Raw genomic sequence first — 16,402 nt, 5'->3', positions numbered from 1 at the left:
CGGAGAAACAATATGACCTAAATATTTAATCAGGCTTAGCAGAATGGGATTTTTTTTTATAGCTGCAGATTAATCTAGTTTCTCTGAGCTAATACATGTGGCATGTGTGTCTTCAAGACCTTACTTTTTCTCAATAAAGTTAAAGATTTATAACCTTCATAAAATCTGGCATGACCTGGAGGAAGATCCTGAATTACAACTACTTAAACATTAGCGCTAGGAATTTTTCTTTTGAATCCTGTACATGCTGTTTCAGACTAGGTTGTATTTATAGAGGGGTTAGTGAATACTGGTTTTATACTACTTTTCTATACCCTCCCCATTTGCATCATTTCTGTATTGTTAAAAAGATGTTGGCCTGGTACTGTTTATGTTTTTGTCTTTGATATGCAGTTGACTTCACTAGAGAAAATATCAGCTTTCTGATTTAAATAAATAAGGATGTAAGTGGCTTTGCATCTTTTGCTTAAACCTTTTGTCTCGTTCAAGTCTGTCCTTAAAATTCTGGATGAAAAAATTAATGTTAGCATGTCATGAACTTCAGCACTTCTCACTTTTTAATAAACTCTTATTTTTGCTAAGTGTTCGGTTTGTGGCTGTAGTCTTGTGAACACCTCTTGAATTGCATGGAGTTTGAGTTAAGAATTAAAAGTGATACATTCACCTAAACCAAAGCAGCAGGTTTGGAAGAATCTTTATCTGCGTGCTTCACTCAATGTTTCACTCACTTCCAGACAATCAGGGAGACTCAGTAAAGGTGCAGGAAGCCACAGCATCCATTGGTGCCCTGGCAGCCAAGAGGGCAAACCCCCATCCTGGGGTGCATCAAACAACAGCATAACCGGACGGTCAAAAGAGGTGGTTGTCCCCCTGTATTCAGTGTTGGTGCAGCACTGACCTTGCGTGCAGTGCTGGGCCCCACAATTTAAAAGGGTGTGAAGGTCCTCGAATGCATCCAGAGGAGGGCAGCAAAGCTGTTGAAAGGGCTGGAAGGCATGTCCTGTGAGGAGCGGCTGAGGACTTTGGGTTTGACTAGTTTGGAGAGGAGGAGGCTGAGGGGAGACCTCACTGCTGAGGAGGGGATGTGGAGAGGGAGGTGCTGAGCTCTTCTCCCTGGGATCCAGTGACAGGACTTGTGGGAATGGTTCAAAGTCATGCCAGGGGAGGATGAGGCTGGACGTTAGGAAGTGTTTCTTTACCAAGAGAGTGGTCAAACCCTGGCACAGGCTTCCTGGAGAGGTGGTGGCGTCCCAAGGCTGTCAGTGCTCAAGAGGCATTTGGACAACACTGTTAACAACATGCTTTGACTTTGAGTCAGCCCAGACGTGGTCAGGCCGTTGGACTGGGTGATCACTTCAGGTCCAGTCCAGCTGAAAACAGTCTGTTCTATTGTGTTCGTGTGGCGTGCAGCAGTTCAGCCCACAGATGGTCCCACCTCCCCAGTGACTCCAGACACCAAACTCCCATTGATTTTGAAGTGTTTCTTTGGCCTTGTTTAACTGCTGTTACCAGAATACCTTTAGTGATCGGGGTTGTCCAGACTGTATGGAAAGGAAACCTTCCTTTGCCTTCATCAAATCTGCATTAAATTACAAATAAATATAGATATATTAGGTTAATTTTTGTACATATGTAAGAATTATATGTTTCCCCTATATGAGCCTGGGTGGCAGGCAGTGAACAGTGTGTACAGGCAGGGTCTCTGCCCTCTCTGAGGTCAGAGTGACAATGAGAGCGTTTATTTTAACGATTGCTGGTTCGGACAAATCTAAAAAGCTCTCAGGAAGAGGAGACCAGAGCACCAGGATTACAGGAGAATAGGTATAAGCGGGTGAGAGTACCCTCATGGCAGTCAAATGTAGGTGTTCACCTCTCTGAAGGTTTGTGAGAACAGGCTGCACTTGCAGGGTGGCAGCGGGGAGGATGACTCCAGAAGTTGGGTAGAGTTACAGGGAAGAGCAGTTTCCCTCTTAAGCAAATTTACTTTTTCTTTTTTCCTAGAAGAGTGATGTAGCGGACTGATGTGTTTTGCTTGTTTGGTTTTTATTTTCTGGTTCATTTGTTTGTTTTTGTGGGGGCTTTTGTTGTTTTTTTGGGGGGTGGGGTTTTTGTTTTTTTCTCATTTGCCTAGCCAACACTGAGTCTTCCTCCCTGCCATCTCGTTTTATACTAGCTGCTGGACAAGGTTAGACAATGCCAAGATCAGGGAAGGAAATATTTTCATGAATGCCAGAAACTTAAGCAGAAGATATTCTCAAGTAGTACGTAGTTTACGGTTCTCTTTACAGATGTCAGGTTCTCTATGCTCTGTTTTATTGTGTCTAATTATTTTAGGTATATATTTATTCAAAAATACACATTATTCATGGTCAGGAAATAAGCCTTGTCTGTGTTGGTTTTGGTGTTTTCTTCAATTTTAATCTCTTTCTTTCAATTCCCAACCAGTTATGTATAGTAGAGAAAATGAAAAACAAGCAAGAAACCCACAAAAAAACACCCATGGGAGTAAACCCTTAGGAGACTTTCTGACTTCAAAAGGGTTGAATTTGGTGTTTTGACTCAATCCCTGTCAGTTTTGAGCATCGTCACTTATCGACTGAATATATGTAAGAATATATGTATTTTTTTAGTTGGAGTAACTCAAGTCCACCCTGATTTCCCAGACATGTGTAACCAGATAATCCACTTTTTAGCTATTAGAGTTTGACACTGTAATGTTTTCTTAGCAGAATTAAAAATTTTCATGAGATGGCTTTTACTTTTTATAAGAGGGAATGATAATCTTCTAGAGTGGGATTTTAGCACAGTATGAACTAAAGTTTTGTCCTCAGGGCAAACAGACTACATGAATAATACACGCACATACACCATCAATCAAATAGGATGTTCTTTATTTTCTACAATACTGCTTTTTCAAATTTTTCAGTACTCTATTGTAGTTGAAGATTGCCTTTTGCTGTAAAGTAATACGCCCCATAAAACATGCAGAAAACAAAAATTTCAGTAACATGTAACTGTAGATATAGCAGCTGCTGGAAAATGATTTCTGGTGGATCAAGTAAGTCTGATTTCAAACTCGATATCCACAATTGTTCAGTGACAGTTGGATGTAAATTTTTCGTGATGTACGATCCCTGTTGAGGGATCTAAGCCTTGATTTTACTCAGATTTAGCTTAGAGGATTTAATGATGGGGATCCTTAGTCTTTGATATGATGTAAGCTATGCTGGTCGTAGTGACTGTAATGCAAGTTAGAAAAGGCAGGTTTATGGGATTGCCTTGCTCTTGGTATGGGTTTAAAATCAGACCTTTTAGTAAACAAGTTCAACTTTGAAAATAGGGATGGCCTTGCCCTCGTAACCTGAAATGGTGAAAGGGAGGGTTGCAGAATTGCGCTGGCTGTATTGTACAAATACCCAAGGGGACTGATGATACTTGAAGGTTTGTTTCCAAAGTGTGATGCTTGAGCCAGCGGTTCCACCAACACCTGGAGCTGGCTGTGAAAGCTGCCTGCCCATGGAAGTGGTCCCTCCTGTGCTTGGTCCCCCCCGTGCTGTGGCAGGACGAGGTGACGGCGCCGAGGCTGGCAGCAGAGGGAGGGGCAGTGCTGCCGGCATTGTCTCACACTGCATCTGACTCAAGAGGACACGAAACCTCTAGGTGAAGGTTTTTGGGAAATTGTATGCTGCATTCTCATCCATTTTGTCAGTTAAGCTTAAATGTGGTCATGTCCTCATGTTTTGAGGATCAAATCTTGTTCTTCCCTGTCAATGCTCTGCATAGATAGGGTCAAAGATAAGTGATAACAGAAGTCTCTCTCAGTTTCTTGACAAAAGTCAAAGAAGATCGAATGGCTGGAATGAGCCCTATACAGGCTTGAAATAAGGTACGATTTTCCAGTAACAAGGCTGGTAAAATATACTAAGTGGGAATAGCGGACTCATGACCGTTTTTATCTTCTAAGCAGCATCATTCTAAAAGATGCTCTTTAATCTGGTTTTGGAAAAAATTCTGTGGCCTCTGTGGGTAGCTGGAAGGGCAGGCTCATGTGTTGAGGGTTCCCCTCAGCATGGGATGCTGTAAATACCATCCTTTAGCTTCTCCATCTCCGTCCTGTGGAGTGAAGAGAATAGCCTGTGTTGCTCAAAACATGCTGTGGTCAAAAAAGAGCCGTGATGGCTTAAGAAATTGCCTTCTTGCAGCTGCTTCCTCTTCTGAAAACCAATACATCTGCAAATGAAGTGCCAAAAGGGATTGTGTGTTCCTCAGCTTCTAAAGAGCAAAGGTAGGTGACTGACTTTAACGCAGTAGTGACTGCTGTTTAAACTAAAGCAATGCGAGACATTGGTTTTAATGAAGTCCTAGGCTTAGACCCCCACAGATTGCACCAAGGATCAGCTGGTGGTGGCACTCTTTTCTGTCCTGTTCTTTGCTGAAGGTACACAAGTAATTTGGTCTGCTGAAAGAGTGTTTTAGACACACATGACTATGTCCAATAGAGGGATTAGAGAGAGACAGTAGCCTGTGAAATGCAGGATGTTGGGTAGATAACCCATTGGCCATGTTTCAACCTATGAAGCTGTGAAATAGTGTGGTTTTGATTTGGTAAGGAGGTTGTAGTCTAGTTTGGTACTTTTGCTGACTTTGGCAAGAATGAGCAAGGAGACTCAATTTCACAAATCACTTAGTCTTCACTCTCTACACTGGAAACTTTCTCAGTTTAGCACTCTAAGGGTATGTCTGTACTGGAGAGAGATACCCAGGCTGCTGTGGGGACAGCAAACAATCTGGTAGGAGCATCTTAGAATCATAGAGCAGTTTTGGTTGGAAGAGACCTTCAAGATCATGGAGTCCAACCTTTGCCCTAGCTCTACCAACACCACTAAACCGTGTCCCTAAGTACCTGTCTCTTAAACACCTCCAGGGATGGTGACTCCACCACCTCCCTGGGCAGGCTGTTCCAACGCCTGACAACCCTTTCAGTAAAGAAATTCTTCCTAATCTCCAGCCTGACCCTCCCCTGGTGCGGCTTAAGGCCATTTCCCCTTGTTCTGCCGCTTGTTACCAGGGAGATCAAACCAACCCCTGCCTTACTGCAACCTCCCTTCAGGCAGCTGCAGAGAGCGATCAGGTCTCCCCTCAGCCTCCTCTTCTCCAGGCTGAACACCCCCAGATCCCTCAGCTGCTCCTCACACGAGACACGCTCCAAATCCTTCACTAGCTTGGCAGCCCGCCTCTGGACCCTCTCCAGCACCTCCGTGTCCTTCTTGCAGTGAGGGGCCCAAAACTGTCCCCACCATTCGAGAGGCGGCCTCACCAGTGCCCAGTCCAGGGGCACGATCCCCTCCCTACTCCTGCTGGCCACACCATGGCTGACACAGGCCAGGAGGCTGTTGGCCTTCTTGGCCACCTGGGCACACTGCTGGCTCATGTCCAGCACCCCCAGGTCCCTCTCTGCCGGGCAGCTCTCCAGCCGCTCGTCCCCAGCCTGTAGCGCTGCTGGGGGTTGTTGTGGCCAAAGTGCAGGACCCAGCACTTGGGCTTACTGAAACTCATGGAACTGGCCTCGGCCCAGCGATCCAGCCTGTCCAGGTCCCTCTGTAGATCTTCCCTGCCCTCAAGCAGATCGACACTCCCAGCCAGCTTGGTGTCATCTGCGAACTGACTGAGGGTGCCCTCCATCCCCTCGTCCAAATCATTGATTAAGGTGTTAAACAGGAAGAGCTGTCTCATTTATCTCACAGGGTATTAGCTGCTTAAGGCACTTTCTGGACGACTTGCCGCACTCTATACCCTGGACTGTGCACCATCATGTAGTGAAGTATTTTCTATGCAAAACCTGTAATAACAGACGTTCAAGGTTATGCGATGTATGTGCTTTGTTGTTTACCAGTGATGCAATTTGTTGCGCATGAACTACTCTAATTTATTTTCCTTTCTGTTGTGAGTGGGAGGATATCCTGTGAATAGGCATAGGCAGTGTATCTCTTCCTCAAGAGCATTCGGAGTTGCTTAGTGTGAGTATTAAATATTTTATTGATTGCTCTATAGTTATTTTGTGGAAGTGATTGTAGTTCTTCGTTAAAAAGCTGACCAGGTCTTGACTATGTAACTTGGTTGCTATAAAAGCATCATGTTTGAGGAACTAGAATTAATTACAGAAGTAATCCACCGCTGTAATCCCAGGCTGTGAAAGCAGTTCATGCTGATGGGTAATGTCTGTGTGAATTTTTTCTCCTAAAGTCAGATGTCAGTTTCCATGAAAATCAGTTAAATTTTTTAAATACACTCAGGGTTTTTTTAATGGTAAACTTTGTAAACTAGTTCAGACTCATGTATTTATGTTTTCAGGTCAAATTGCGAGAGGCAAAAACTTCTCTTAATACTATGAACTAAAAAACAAATAAGCCCAGTTTCTTGCATCTCTAACATGTGAGACTTGTCGAGTTCCCTTTATGATAGCAACGTAATCAGCGTATGGGCACAGGCTAACACATCCTTCTGCCTTTTGAAACTGTTGTTTTATGTCAAACTGCTCCATTGCTTACTTGGCATCTTCCATTGACTCTTGGCACAAAAACCAAGGACGTTAAACCATGAATTAGCTTTCTTAAAGGAAAATACCTCTTTTTTCTGTTTTTTCTCCCTTTACCCTTGTCTTTCAGTTATACCTGCCGCCACTTGCGGAGATATGTATATGTCTTGGACAAACTGTATTTCCCCCACTCTCACTGCTCTACGCTGCAGCATTGCTTCTCGACCCTCAGTGACAATGGAGAGGAACTCTTGTCTTTAACTTGTTCTCACATTCTCAGATCCTATGCTTCCAGGTTATTAACCTCTGCTCTCCATTTACTGCATGCTGCATGCTCTGTGACTGATCTGTGCATGTTTTCAGTAAATCAATGAATAACATTAATTTCTAAGGGGATGTTTTGTGTCTTTACGGCATCCTTGATGTATGTCCTGAAGAGCGTGGTAGAAATGGGAATCTAATAATGGTTTGGTTTTGGGTTTGTGTTTTTTTTATTTTTTTAATTTAGAATACAACTTCTGGAATTAATGTGTGGCCTTTGGAAGTTTTAAATGCTTTTTATGATAGAGTAAAAGTATTTTAATCCTTTTCCAGAGGTATGACATAAGCATGTAAGCTATAATTCACAAAACTTCCATCCAGTTGTGTACTTTGTTTGGAATTAGTGCAGAGATATAGTTTGTCTTACATGTAAGTGTCTAATACATCCTTGATGCCCGTTGTTTCATTAACGTTGTCTGTATAAATTGCTTTTTGAGAATGGGAATGATAGAACTTTTCCCTCAAGTTCAGTAAATTGTCATGGCACTTAATGGTAAATTAAGAATGATCTGCCCTTTTTTATATGGCTGGTTGGTTTTGATTATAAAGAAATGAATGGTGAGAATCTATTAGCCCAAAATGACAACACAGAGTCCTTGTTCATGATGCAGAATTATGGTGCGCTACCAAAACTGTGAAATAGCGGGAATTTAAAAATAAATTCTACTTGCACTACCCAAATGTTTTCTCTAAACTGTTTACTCCAAGTCAAAATTTAGGTTTTACTATTTCACTGTTGATGCTGCGGATAATTAAATATATTAACCAAGATGCTAGAAGCTGTAGGAACACGAGGAAAAAATTGCATGACAGAATTGATCAGAACATGGAAAGCACTCAGGCTGGAAATGCAGCTTCCCAGCTAAGCTGGCATACAATAGCAATAGAGACCACACAGTAAACATAAGTAAAACCAGCTTGAATTGTCAAGGGAAGAAAGTACGGCATGCAAGCTGCAATAGCTCTTTTTGTACAAAAGAAATTTTATAGTAGTACATAATGATGGAGAGTTACACTGAAGGATCTCAACAGGAGATTAAATTCTAGCTGCCCTGGGGGCATTTTCTGGATTAATTTGGAACAGGGGTAGAGTATTAAAGTAGGCAAACCCCTAAGATTTCAAAGACATAATTTAAAAATGAATAATAATAATGAGGGCAGTCCACACCAAAATCTTGTTTCAGATGGAATGGTGTACATGTAGGAGTGATATCCTAAAAACATAAAAGAAATAGCTTAATTATTCCAGCTTGTTTCAATTAAATTTTGGTAAATCTGCACAATGGCAACACTACAACATTAAGTTGGCAAAATCATCCTTGGGAGACTAAGTACTCCTCCATGGATATACCATCTTTTAGGTGGCTTTATGGATGAAAATAAGCATTGATAAGACTATATGCATTTTAGTATACCAAGCTTGTGAAGTTTTAGAGCAAAAAATTCATCTAGTTAGTCCCCATGCTGAAATAGTTTGCTGGTATTACTTTCTCAAAAGGGAACTTTGCATCAGTTGAGACATATTAGAATATATCAGCCTGGGAGATTGTAAAATCTCAGGTTTTCATTATAGGCATTTTATAAGATGGGAGGAGGACAGAGTATTTGAAATAGAAATTCCTCCTAGAAAAATATATAGGTAGCAGTTTTTAGTGGCTAATTCTCTGTTGTTCTCATAATATATGATTAGAAAAGCGTGTGCTCAGGAAACTTGCCTGCGTAAGTCTGTAAATAGCGTCAAATACAGTGGCATAAATGGAGGTGTCAAAAAGTGTTTTTTCTGTGAATCTCTGCATCCACCCTGTATTAAGCACTGCAGTGTTTTATCTTGTGAACAGCCTGCTTAGAGAAGAAATGGAATGCATAAATCACTAAAGGCAGAGGATAATTAATTACGGCGAGTTATAAATCACGACCTTCCTGTACAGGCCTCTTTGCAAGACTCCTGGTAAAGAATATAAGACAGCCCTGAGAAATGACTGGTCTATACCACTGTCCTGATACCTCCAGATGATGTTGCCTCTCTTTGGCCATCCTGTAGAATTAAAGTTTTTATTACAATTTTTGGTACATTTTTGTGTGCAAACATGAATATGGACATGAACAGTTGCAGGTTTAATTGGCAAGTGGGGAGAGGGAATTAATAAAACAAAGGAGAAAAGATGAAGGCAGCTTTGGAATGATGGCACTGACTAGTTAGTAGTAGTTAGTAATCATTGTTTTCCATTAAAGCACTTACAAAACTGTTTATGCTGCTGGCTGACCAATGCTGTCCACATTTTTGAGCTACCATGGATTTGTGTAAGATACTGCTGGTGACCTGTCCAATCTATAGACACACTACATCCCACACTTACTGACCAGCTAACGTGGGGTAAAGTGAGAGAGAGGGGAAGGAAAATAGTATCTATTCCAGTATCCCACAGGGAGTAAACCTATAGCACCAGGTCTCCAGGCAGATTTAATTGGGATTTAGTGGCAGTGTTGCTGTCAGTGGCTGTTCTAAATTACAAAAACAGAGGAGATGCAATACCCATTTTATTATGCAGTGCGTTAGCTTATGACAAAAATATTGAGCCTGGGATTGTAATCTGTCATTGCTACTGTCTAATAATCCTGTGGTGGCTGTGCTATTTATTGATTACTGCAGTAACTGTGCTTTGTGATGTGAAATAGGTTCTCCCGTTCTTACCGTATGGTTTCCTTTCGAATTGCGTGTTCATCGTGTGATGTTTTAATGCTCGTGTGTGTTCCCGTTCTGTTTTAAGCCTCTTTGGGTTGCAGTCAATCTCAGGACAATTGTTTTTTGAAAATGCGACTGGCTTAGTGCATGTACTAGCGAAAGGCAGCTAAGAAGCAATGATTTGTTTTGGGATGCTGAACAAATTAAGGACAGTTTTATTTTCGTGGCTCGCTTGACGTTGTGTGTGTGAAAGCAGGAAATATGGTTTTGCTGAGCCTTGTAAATTGAGTAAACATGTTCATGAAGTAGTAGAGCAAAAGGAAAAATTACATGGATTTGTTTGAATTCAGTTTTTTTTCCCAGAGTAAAAAAACAAATAAATATAATGTCAAATTCACACCATTTCCCCATTTTGCATGTCTTTTATTGCTTAATGCTAGGTTTCTTTAAACAGCAAAATGCACCTAATAAGATTTTAATACTCCCCTTTCTGAAGTGTTCTGGCACATTGTCTGAAGCCTGTAGAGGATAAGCTTTGCAACCATACTCCTCCCATGCCATCAGAGTCGATGGAATTATGCAATTACGTTAATTTAGGAATGTGCAGTCTTTGCAGAGCATGGCCTTGGAGGTTAGCTTTGAGAAATACATGCTAATTACCAGAAATGTTTCTATTGCTGCAACATGATGGTGAAGTCCTGCATAAAGCCAGCTTGTCTTCATTACCCAGTTGCCAGCTCCTTTTTTCCTTGGAGCGTGAGCTGTGCTGGGGCATCGAGGCTGGTACCCAGAAATGTATAGACAGCCCTTTGTCATGGTATGGGTCACTGCCCTGTCCTTCAATGCATACAGGGAAAAGATGCCAGAGTATCATCCTTGAAAACAGCTAAAACGTTTTCAAATCTGACTTATTTTCTTTGGCTTTAGTCTGTGAAGGGAAGGTAGGGAGAAACACGAGGCAGATATGTTTATTGTTCAGCCTTAAATGTTTTTTGTGTTGATTAATGCAATATGGAGAAGTACATCAATTAATATTCTTTGAAATGGGTTTTGACTGGTGTGAAATTCTTTTTTTGCTGATTCTATAGATCATCTTGAGCGTTTGATTACATTCGGTTTCTATGCAGTGAATGTAAACATCTCATCCTAAGTTAGCGCAGGATGAAATGGTCAGTAAATCAGCCTTGTATGAGTACTAGCTGGGTGACAGAAGGTCTGGGGCTTCTCTTCAAGAGCTCCTTCAGCCTTCTGAAAACTGATCCTTTTCTGTTTTCCTGCTATTGCCAGTTAAAGCACTCAGTTATTTATAACTTTTGGAAATAACTTCTGATACTTGCTTTGTGTGATATTTTAAATACCAGGTACCAAATACTGATCCTTACTTCAGTGAGATCTTAACCCGCAAGAGGTGACACGGAAAGTGTTCACCATGTAAAGAGAATCAAAGCAGTATTGAGAAATAAGAGTTATATTGTAGACATCTAGTAGTAGGTAGGGCAACATGTAAATACAGCAGTCAGTAAGATGAGCAATGCTGGATGAGCAAGATGGAGCGTGTCCAGAGAAGGGCAACGGAGCTGGTGAAGGGTCTGGAGAGCAGGTCTGTGAGGAGCGGCTGAGGGAGCTGGGGGTGTTCAGCCTGGAGAAGAGGAGGCTGAGGGGAGACCTGATCGCTCTCTGCAACTGCCTGAGAGGAGGCTGTGGTGAGGTGGGGTTGGTCTGTTCTCCCAAGGAACAAGCGACAGGACGAGAGGGAATGGCCTCAAGTTGTGCCAGGGGAGGTTTAGGTTGGACATGAGGGAAAATTTACTTACTGACAGAGTGGTCAAGCTGTGGAACAGGCTGCCCAGGGCAGTGGTGGAGTCACCATCCCTGGAGGTGTTTAAACGATGTGTAGATGTGGTGATTAGGGATGTGGTTTAGTGGTGGCCTTGGCAGTGTTCGGTTTATAGTTGGACTTGATCTTAAAGGTGTGTTCCAACCTAAACGATTCTATGATTCTATATTATTTTGACCTTAATAATCATTTTGATGGCAAAGTCTCTGTTTGGTGTCACACCTTGGGTAGACACGGCTGTCACTGCAAACAAGTCGCCCAAACAGAGTGAAGTCAGTGCACGTGGGTTTCCATCCAAAGCGGTGTGTGAAAACAAAAATGCTGTTGTAAACTGGTGTAGGCAGATGAAGTTGGTTGAGAATGAGACAGCTTCCAAAGGTGACAAAAGTCTTACTTCTGCAGGAAAATTGTGCATGAGTCTTATCTCATAAGGGGGCCCAGTCTCAGGAACTATTGAGAATCATTTTAGTAAATAATTTGATGAAAATCTGTGCGAGAAGGAAAATAATTTGTGATGTAGTAATTGGATGTTATTGGAAAGGCTTTTTAAGACTATAATTTTTGAACAGCAGCATCCTTTTTTCATGTCTTATGACTAAGCCCACTTATGTCACAGGATTAGAAGTACAATAATGAAAATGGCAGAATCTGGAGCATTCACAGGCAAGAAATTGCTTCACTTCATTTGTCCCTGATGCAAACTATTTTTGGAATGATAGAGAACTCAGTTTAAAAATTGGTTGGCCTTTTTTTTTTTTTTTTTTTTAAATCCTATTTCTCCAATGAAAAGGTCAAAAATCTTGATAGATTTAAGTACTTTTTAAGAATAAACTAACTTGATAGACTTTTTTGACAATGGTGATTAAAAACTTCTTTTTCTGCAGGGTATTTTAGTAAGATTCTGCACCTTGCCTCCAAAACCGGCATCCGACCGGTGGTCTGCGGGTCGCTTTCCTTTTCCTTTCTCTTTTTCCTTTCTGCTCCCGCAAGCACGGTTCCTTGCGCTCCACTCAGCATCCTGCCAAGCAAGAAGGCTGGTGAGAACACAGTTGGTTCCCATTCAGGGATTACAATATCACTTTGTTATCACAGAGTATAATTATGGGTTGGTCGGGAAATTTTTCTGGTTATTGAGCCATATGGCATTATTGGTCCAGCTTCTAATGTCAGAGTTGGAGATTGTGTGTTTTTGTGACAATTAACAAAATTTTTCTCTTAACGTGGTCACCTGTACCCTGACAAAGTCCAGCTGCTGCGATTACTGGCGTTTAACCTGAAGACTCAAAGACGGTCTTTTTCCTAATGGGTTTAGTATTAATTGTTTTACTTTTTGTTTTCAATGCAAACCCAATGCTGTGGGTTGCTGTAATAATCATTGATTTCAGTGTTTATGGTACGTGCATTTTAAATTTCAGTCCTAGGTAGACCACGGAACAGCTGACAGAATTAACTCACTTAAGAAGTAAATAGAAGCAAGAATAAAAAAAAATGTGCAAAGGAAAAAAAGAGGCAATCAAGCTACATTAATACTTCTTTGAGGATGCAGCCTTGTTTGTTAATACTAATAATCTGAGATTTCTATAGAACAGCCTGTAAGTTTTTATGGAAACTCTGTTCTCTGAGCTTCTGTGCAAGACGTTTTGTGTGGACTCAGTTCGTGATCTGGGATCACGGGTCAGGAGATGAGGCTTTTTCTTTGGCCGCTGTGATGGTGTGGAACGAGATTTCCCTGAAATCTACCTCATTTAATTATTTTCCTTTGGGGGAAAAAATAATAGAATTAAAAAAAAATGGTCAGAGGTCCATTGAGTGAATATAATTTAATGATTTACTGCTTTTTGACTGTGATCTTTAGTCAGCTGCTGATAATTTTGTTGAAGAGTTGGGGTTTTTTATTATGGAAGGATCACTTTACACTCAACATTGAGTGACTTGGCAGAGGGGAATTGTTTATAAATAATTCTGTGACAAATTATTTGTCTTCGTACTGCACAGCGTATTGATCAAGAAACCAGTGAGATATAAAATCAATGTTGTGGGTATTCGGTGGGTGAAAAATTGCGGCGCTTGCGGGTCTCAAAATGCAGTTTAACTGGATGCTCATCAGGTGGGTGCATGCCTACTGGAAACCCTCGTGCATTGGTTTGTTAACTCCTACCTTATTTAAAATAATGTATCAAGAATAGTTTTTAGGGAAGCAGTGATCAATGAAGGGGAAAGATTGCTGATATCAAAAAGTAACTGTCTAAGCCTGATACAAGCAAGATCTATTTCATAGAGCCAGTTGAATTTCATGCACGTAGGTCACGCTCTCGGGATAAGAGGTCCAGGTAGCATTGACTTTGAAAGGACTTGGAAGTGCTCTAGGGCATATTTGTGAGTTTAGTCTGAAATGATTTGGGAGATTAAGGGTAAATAAAGTCTTTAATAAGGAGCCCTTTAGTATGCAAAAGTAGAATGCACTCCAGTAGCTGGAAATTGAAGCGAACCCAATTGAGACTGGCTCCGATTTTTTTTACACGGCGGATGATTCACTGGAATAGTTTAACAAGGGCTCTGGATTTCCCAAGATTGGAATTTTTAAATGAGATTAGATGTTTTCCTAAAAGATATGTCCAAGTCCAGCCACAGCCATTGGACTTGAAGGAGGAAGTAGCTGAGGGAATTCCTATGACTTGTGTCAGACATGCTGATCAAAGTGGCTTCTTTTGGCATTAAAAATCAGTTACAGGCAGATTGCCACGCAGGATTTTGCTGTTGTGTATGCCTTAGATTTCTTTAAAAGGCTGCATTTTGGTTCAGAATTTTCCGTTACAAATGTAATCTTCCCAGGTACTATCCCCCAGCGTGATCTGACCCAAATAGTACACAACAACACAGATTGCCAAACCCCTACATTCTTGTGCGCAAAAAAATACTAAATTGAAAGGGAAAAATTGCAAGAGCTACGTTCTTTGTATATAATAATCTTTATTCCTCCCACCCTGGTAAAAATTTATCACAGACATGATCTAGACATATTCTGCCACATTAGCATGTGAAACTAAAACATATCTCGATCAGACAGAATTATTTTTAATTGAATGCTTATGAGCCCACATTCCCATGAGATGAAATTGGAACAAAATGACTTTCACACATTTCCATTGTAGCAGTATGTTCAGAGTCCGGGGGTTTTGCATTCATACGTAATGTCTGGCAATTAATCAGGATTGGGGAGGGTGTCTTATTCTTTTGTAAGTATGTAAATAAGCTATTTTGGGGGAATTAAAAAGAGAAATTGTTCTATAGCTTGCCTGAAGAGTTCAGGAGAATGCTAATAAAATGAATGTCAGACTGAATATAGTTTAATAGTTTATAGCTGAAAGCAGAAAGGATTTATGCTCATGTAAGCCCATCTTCTTCTTAGACCAAAAACCCTTACTGAGGTTTAGCCTCTCTGTAGTACCTGCTGCTTTCCTTAGGGTTCAGAACATTGCCTTTTGGGTGCAGAACATCACCTTTCCATCAGCTTTGATAAGTCGTTGTCACTGGCAGTGTGGAGGGCAACGTGGATATTCTTTGTTTCATCCATCTTGGTGATGCACTGTTACCTGTTTTGGTTTCCCAGACAGCATTGCATGAACTTTGGCTAGTAAAGGCAACTTAGTGAAATGTGTAATTATTGCCTGAATATAGAAAATTATTCACTTAGAAAATAGAAACATATGTTACTGATTCAGAACGTCTTCCAATTTGTCAACTTAAAGCACAGATTCTCACCAAAGCTACGTTTTGGCTTATGCAGAAGTCCTCTTCATCGTGAGCTCTCATTGCGAATCAACAGTCTGTAGCTGTGATCCCAGCACTCCTTATGTTCAGATGAAACTAATGGAAAGTGCTGACTGCAGCTAGAATTACCACACTTGATAATTGTGATTAAGATGTTTCAACCGGAATGCCTGAAGTTCAGCATAAAAATGTATACGTTTTTCCGCTTCTAAATAGTGAGGAGTATCTACATCTTGCAATAAACCGAGAACTAAATGTTTAATTCGTACACGTGGATGTCTAGAGAGAGATCTGGGTGTCTACCTGGAACTAGGTAGTGCCTTAAGTACTGAAGTATTTAAAAGAACTTTGCAAACTTTGAGTAACAAATGGTTCACAAGTGCCCCAGAAGAATGGTGGAGCAAATAACTTTGTAAATGTCTCTTGGAGACAGAGATGCAGGTGATTAAGGGATTCAGATCATGCGTCTGAGTAGTGGTGGTGAATGAACTTTTGGCAAAGGACTCTGAAGAACAGAAGGACAAGAAATCTATGTTGTTAACGTAGGAGACAAGACATTGGCCTTTAAGGATGGATGCAAAGTGTCCCACTCCATAGAATAAGTAACGTTTTAGTTCAGCAGCAATTTTTTATCAGTAAAGGAAAAAAAGACCAAAAAGAAAACGCCACAACATACTCTCAGCATTGTAGGTGGCTTTCACTTGAGATGTAATTTGGTTAGTGGGATGTTGTGCATAAGATTTGGGGCTGACTGTGCAAGCACACCTAGTTGTTCTACACGTACTGGCTGACTTCAGCGTAGTTAATAGTATGTTAGTTTAAAAGTGATGGGTCCAATAGATAAAACTTATGTAGTAAAATCCAGATTTTCTTCAGTAAGCCTAGACTGTCTCAAAGCAGATGTAGTATGTGCTGCAGAGGTGTTCTACATGACAGCCACAGGGTAGAACTGCGTAGTGAAAATACCTGAGAATTTTAATTTTCCTAATTAATTGCAGCTCCAAGTAGCATGAGTGTGGAAAAGTGGTTTTTGTTTCTGTTGTGGGTTGGGTTTTTTTTTGTTTGTTCTTTTTTTCTTTAAAAAACCCCAAAATACAGTAACAATAGAAGTGATTAGAAGTGTCATCCTCATGTAGTTCTGGGTGGTCTCTCAGCTGTCCAGCTGTTCTAAATCAGTGATTCTCCAGCAAAGAGAGAATTGCCACCAGTGAGGTGTTGTGAGCACATGCAATGAAGGCAGAGCCCCCGAGCTGCA

General features: G+C 41.0%; 1 protein-coding gene across 2 annotated transcripts in view; it reads left to right on the top strand.

Annotated features, from left to right (window-relative positions):
• The window catches only part of DYM (dymeclin), a 211,232-nt gene that overhangs the window by 114,104 nt on the left and 80,726 nt on the right, over positions 1-16,402 (top strand). Inside the window, exon 13 of one of the 2 annotated variants that reach the window (XM_086480495.1) lies at positions 6,666-6,830. The exons of the other annotated variant lie outside the window; for it this stretch is intronic. Coding sequence (XP_086336621.1) covers positions 6,666-6,830 — 165 coding nt within the window. The remainder of the gene's footprint in view (positions 1-6,665; positions 6,831-16,402) is intronic. 2 annotated transcript variants of the gene reach the window in all.

The sequence above is a fragment of the Leptosomus discolor genome, chromosome Z, assembly GCF_034619465.1.
Source record: "Leptosomus discolor isolate bLepDis1 chromosome Z, bLepDis1.hap2, whole genome shotgun sequence".
Taxonomy (NCBI): domain Eukaryota; kingdom Metazoa; phylum Chordata; class Aves; order Leptosomiformes; family Leptosomidae; genus Leptosomus; species Leptosomus discolor.
This window is presented reverse-complemented; position numbering and strand designations above follow the sequence as displayed.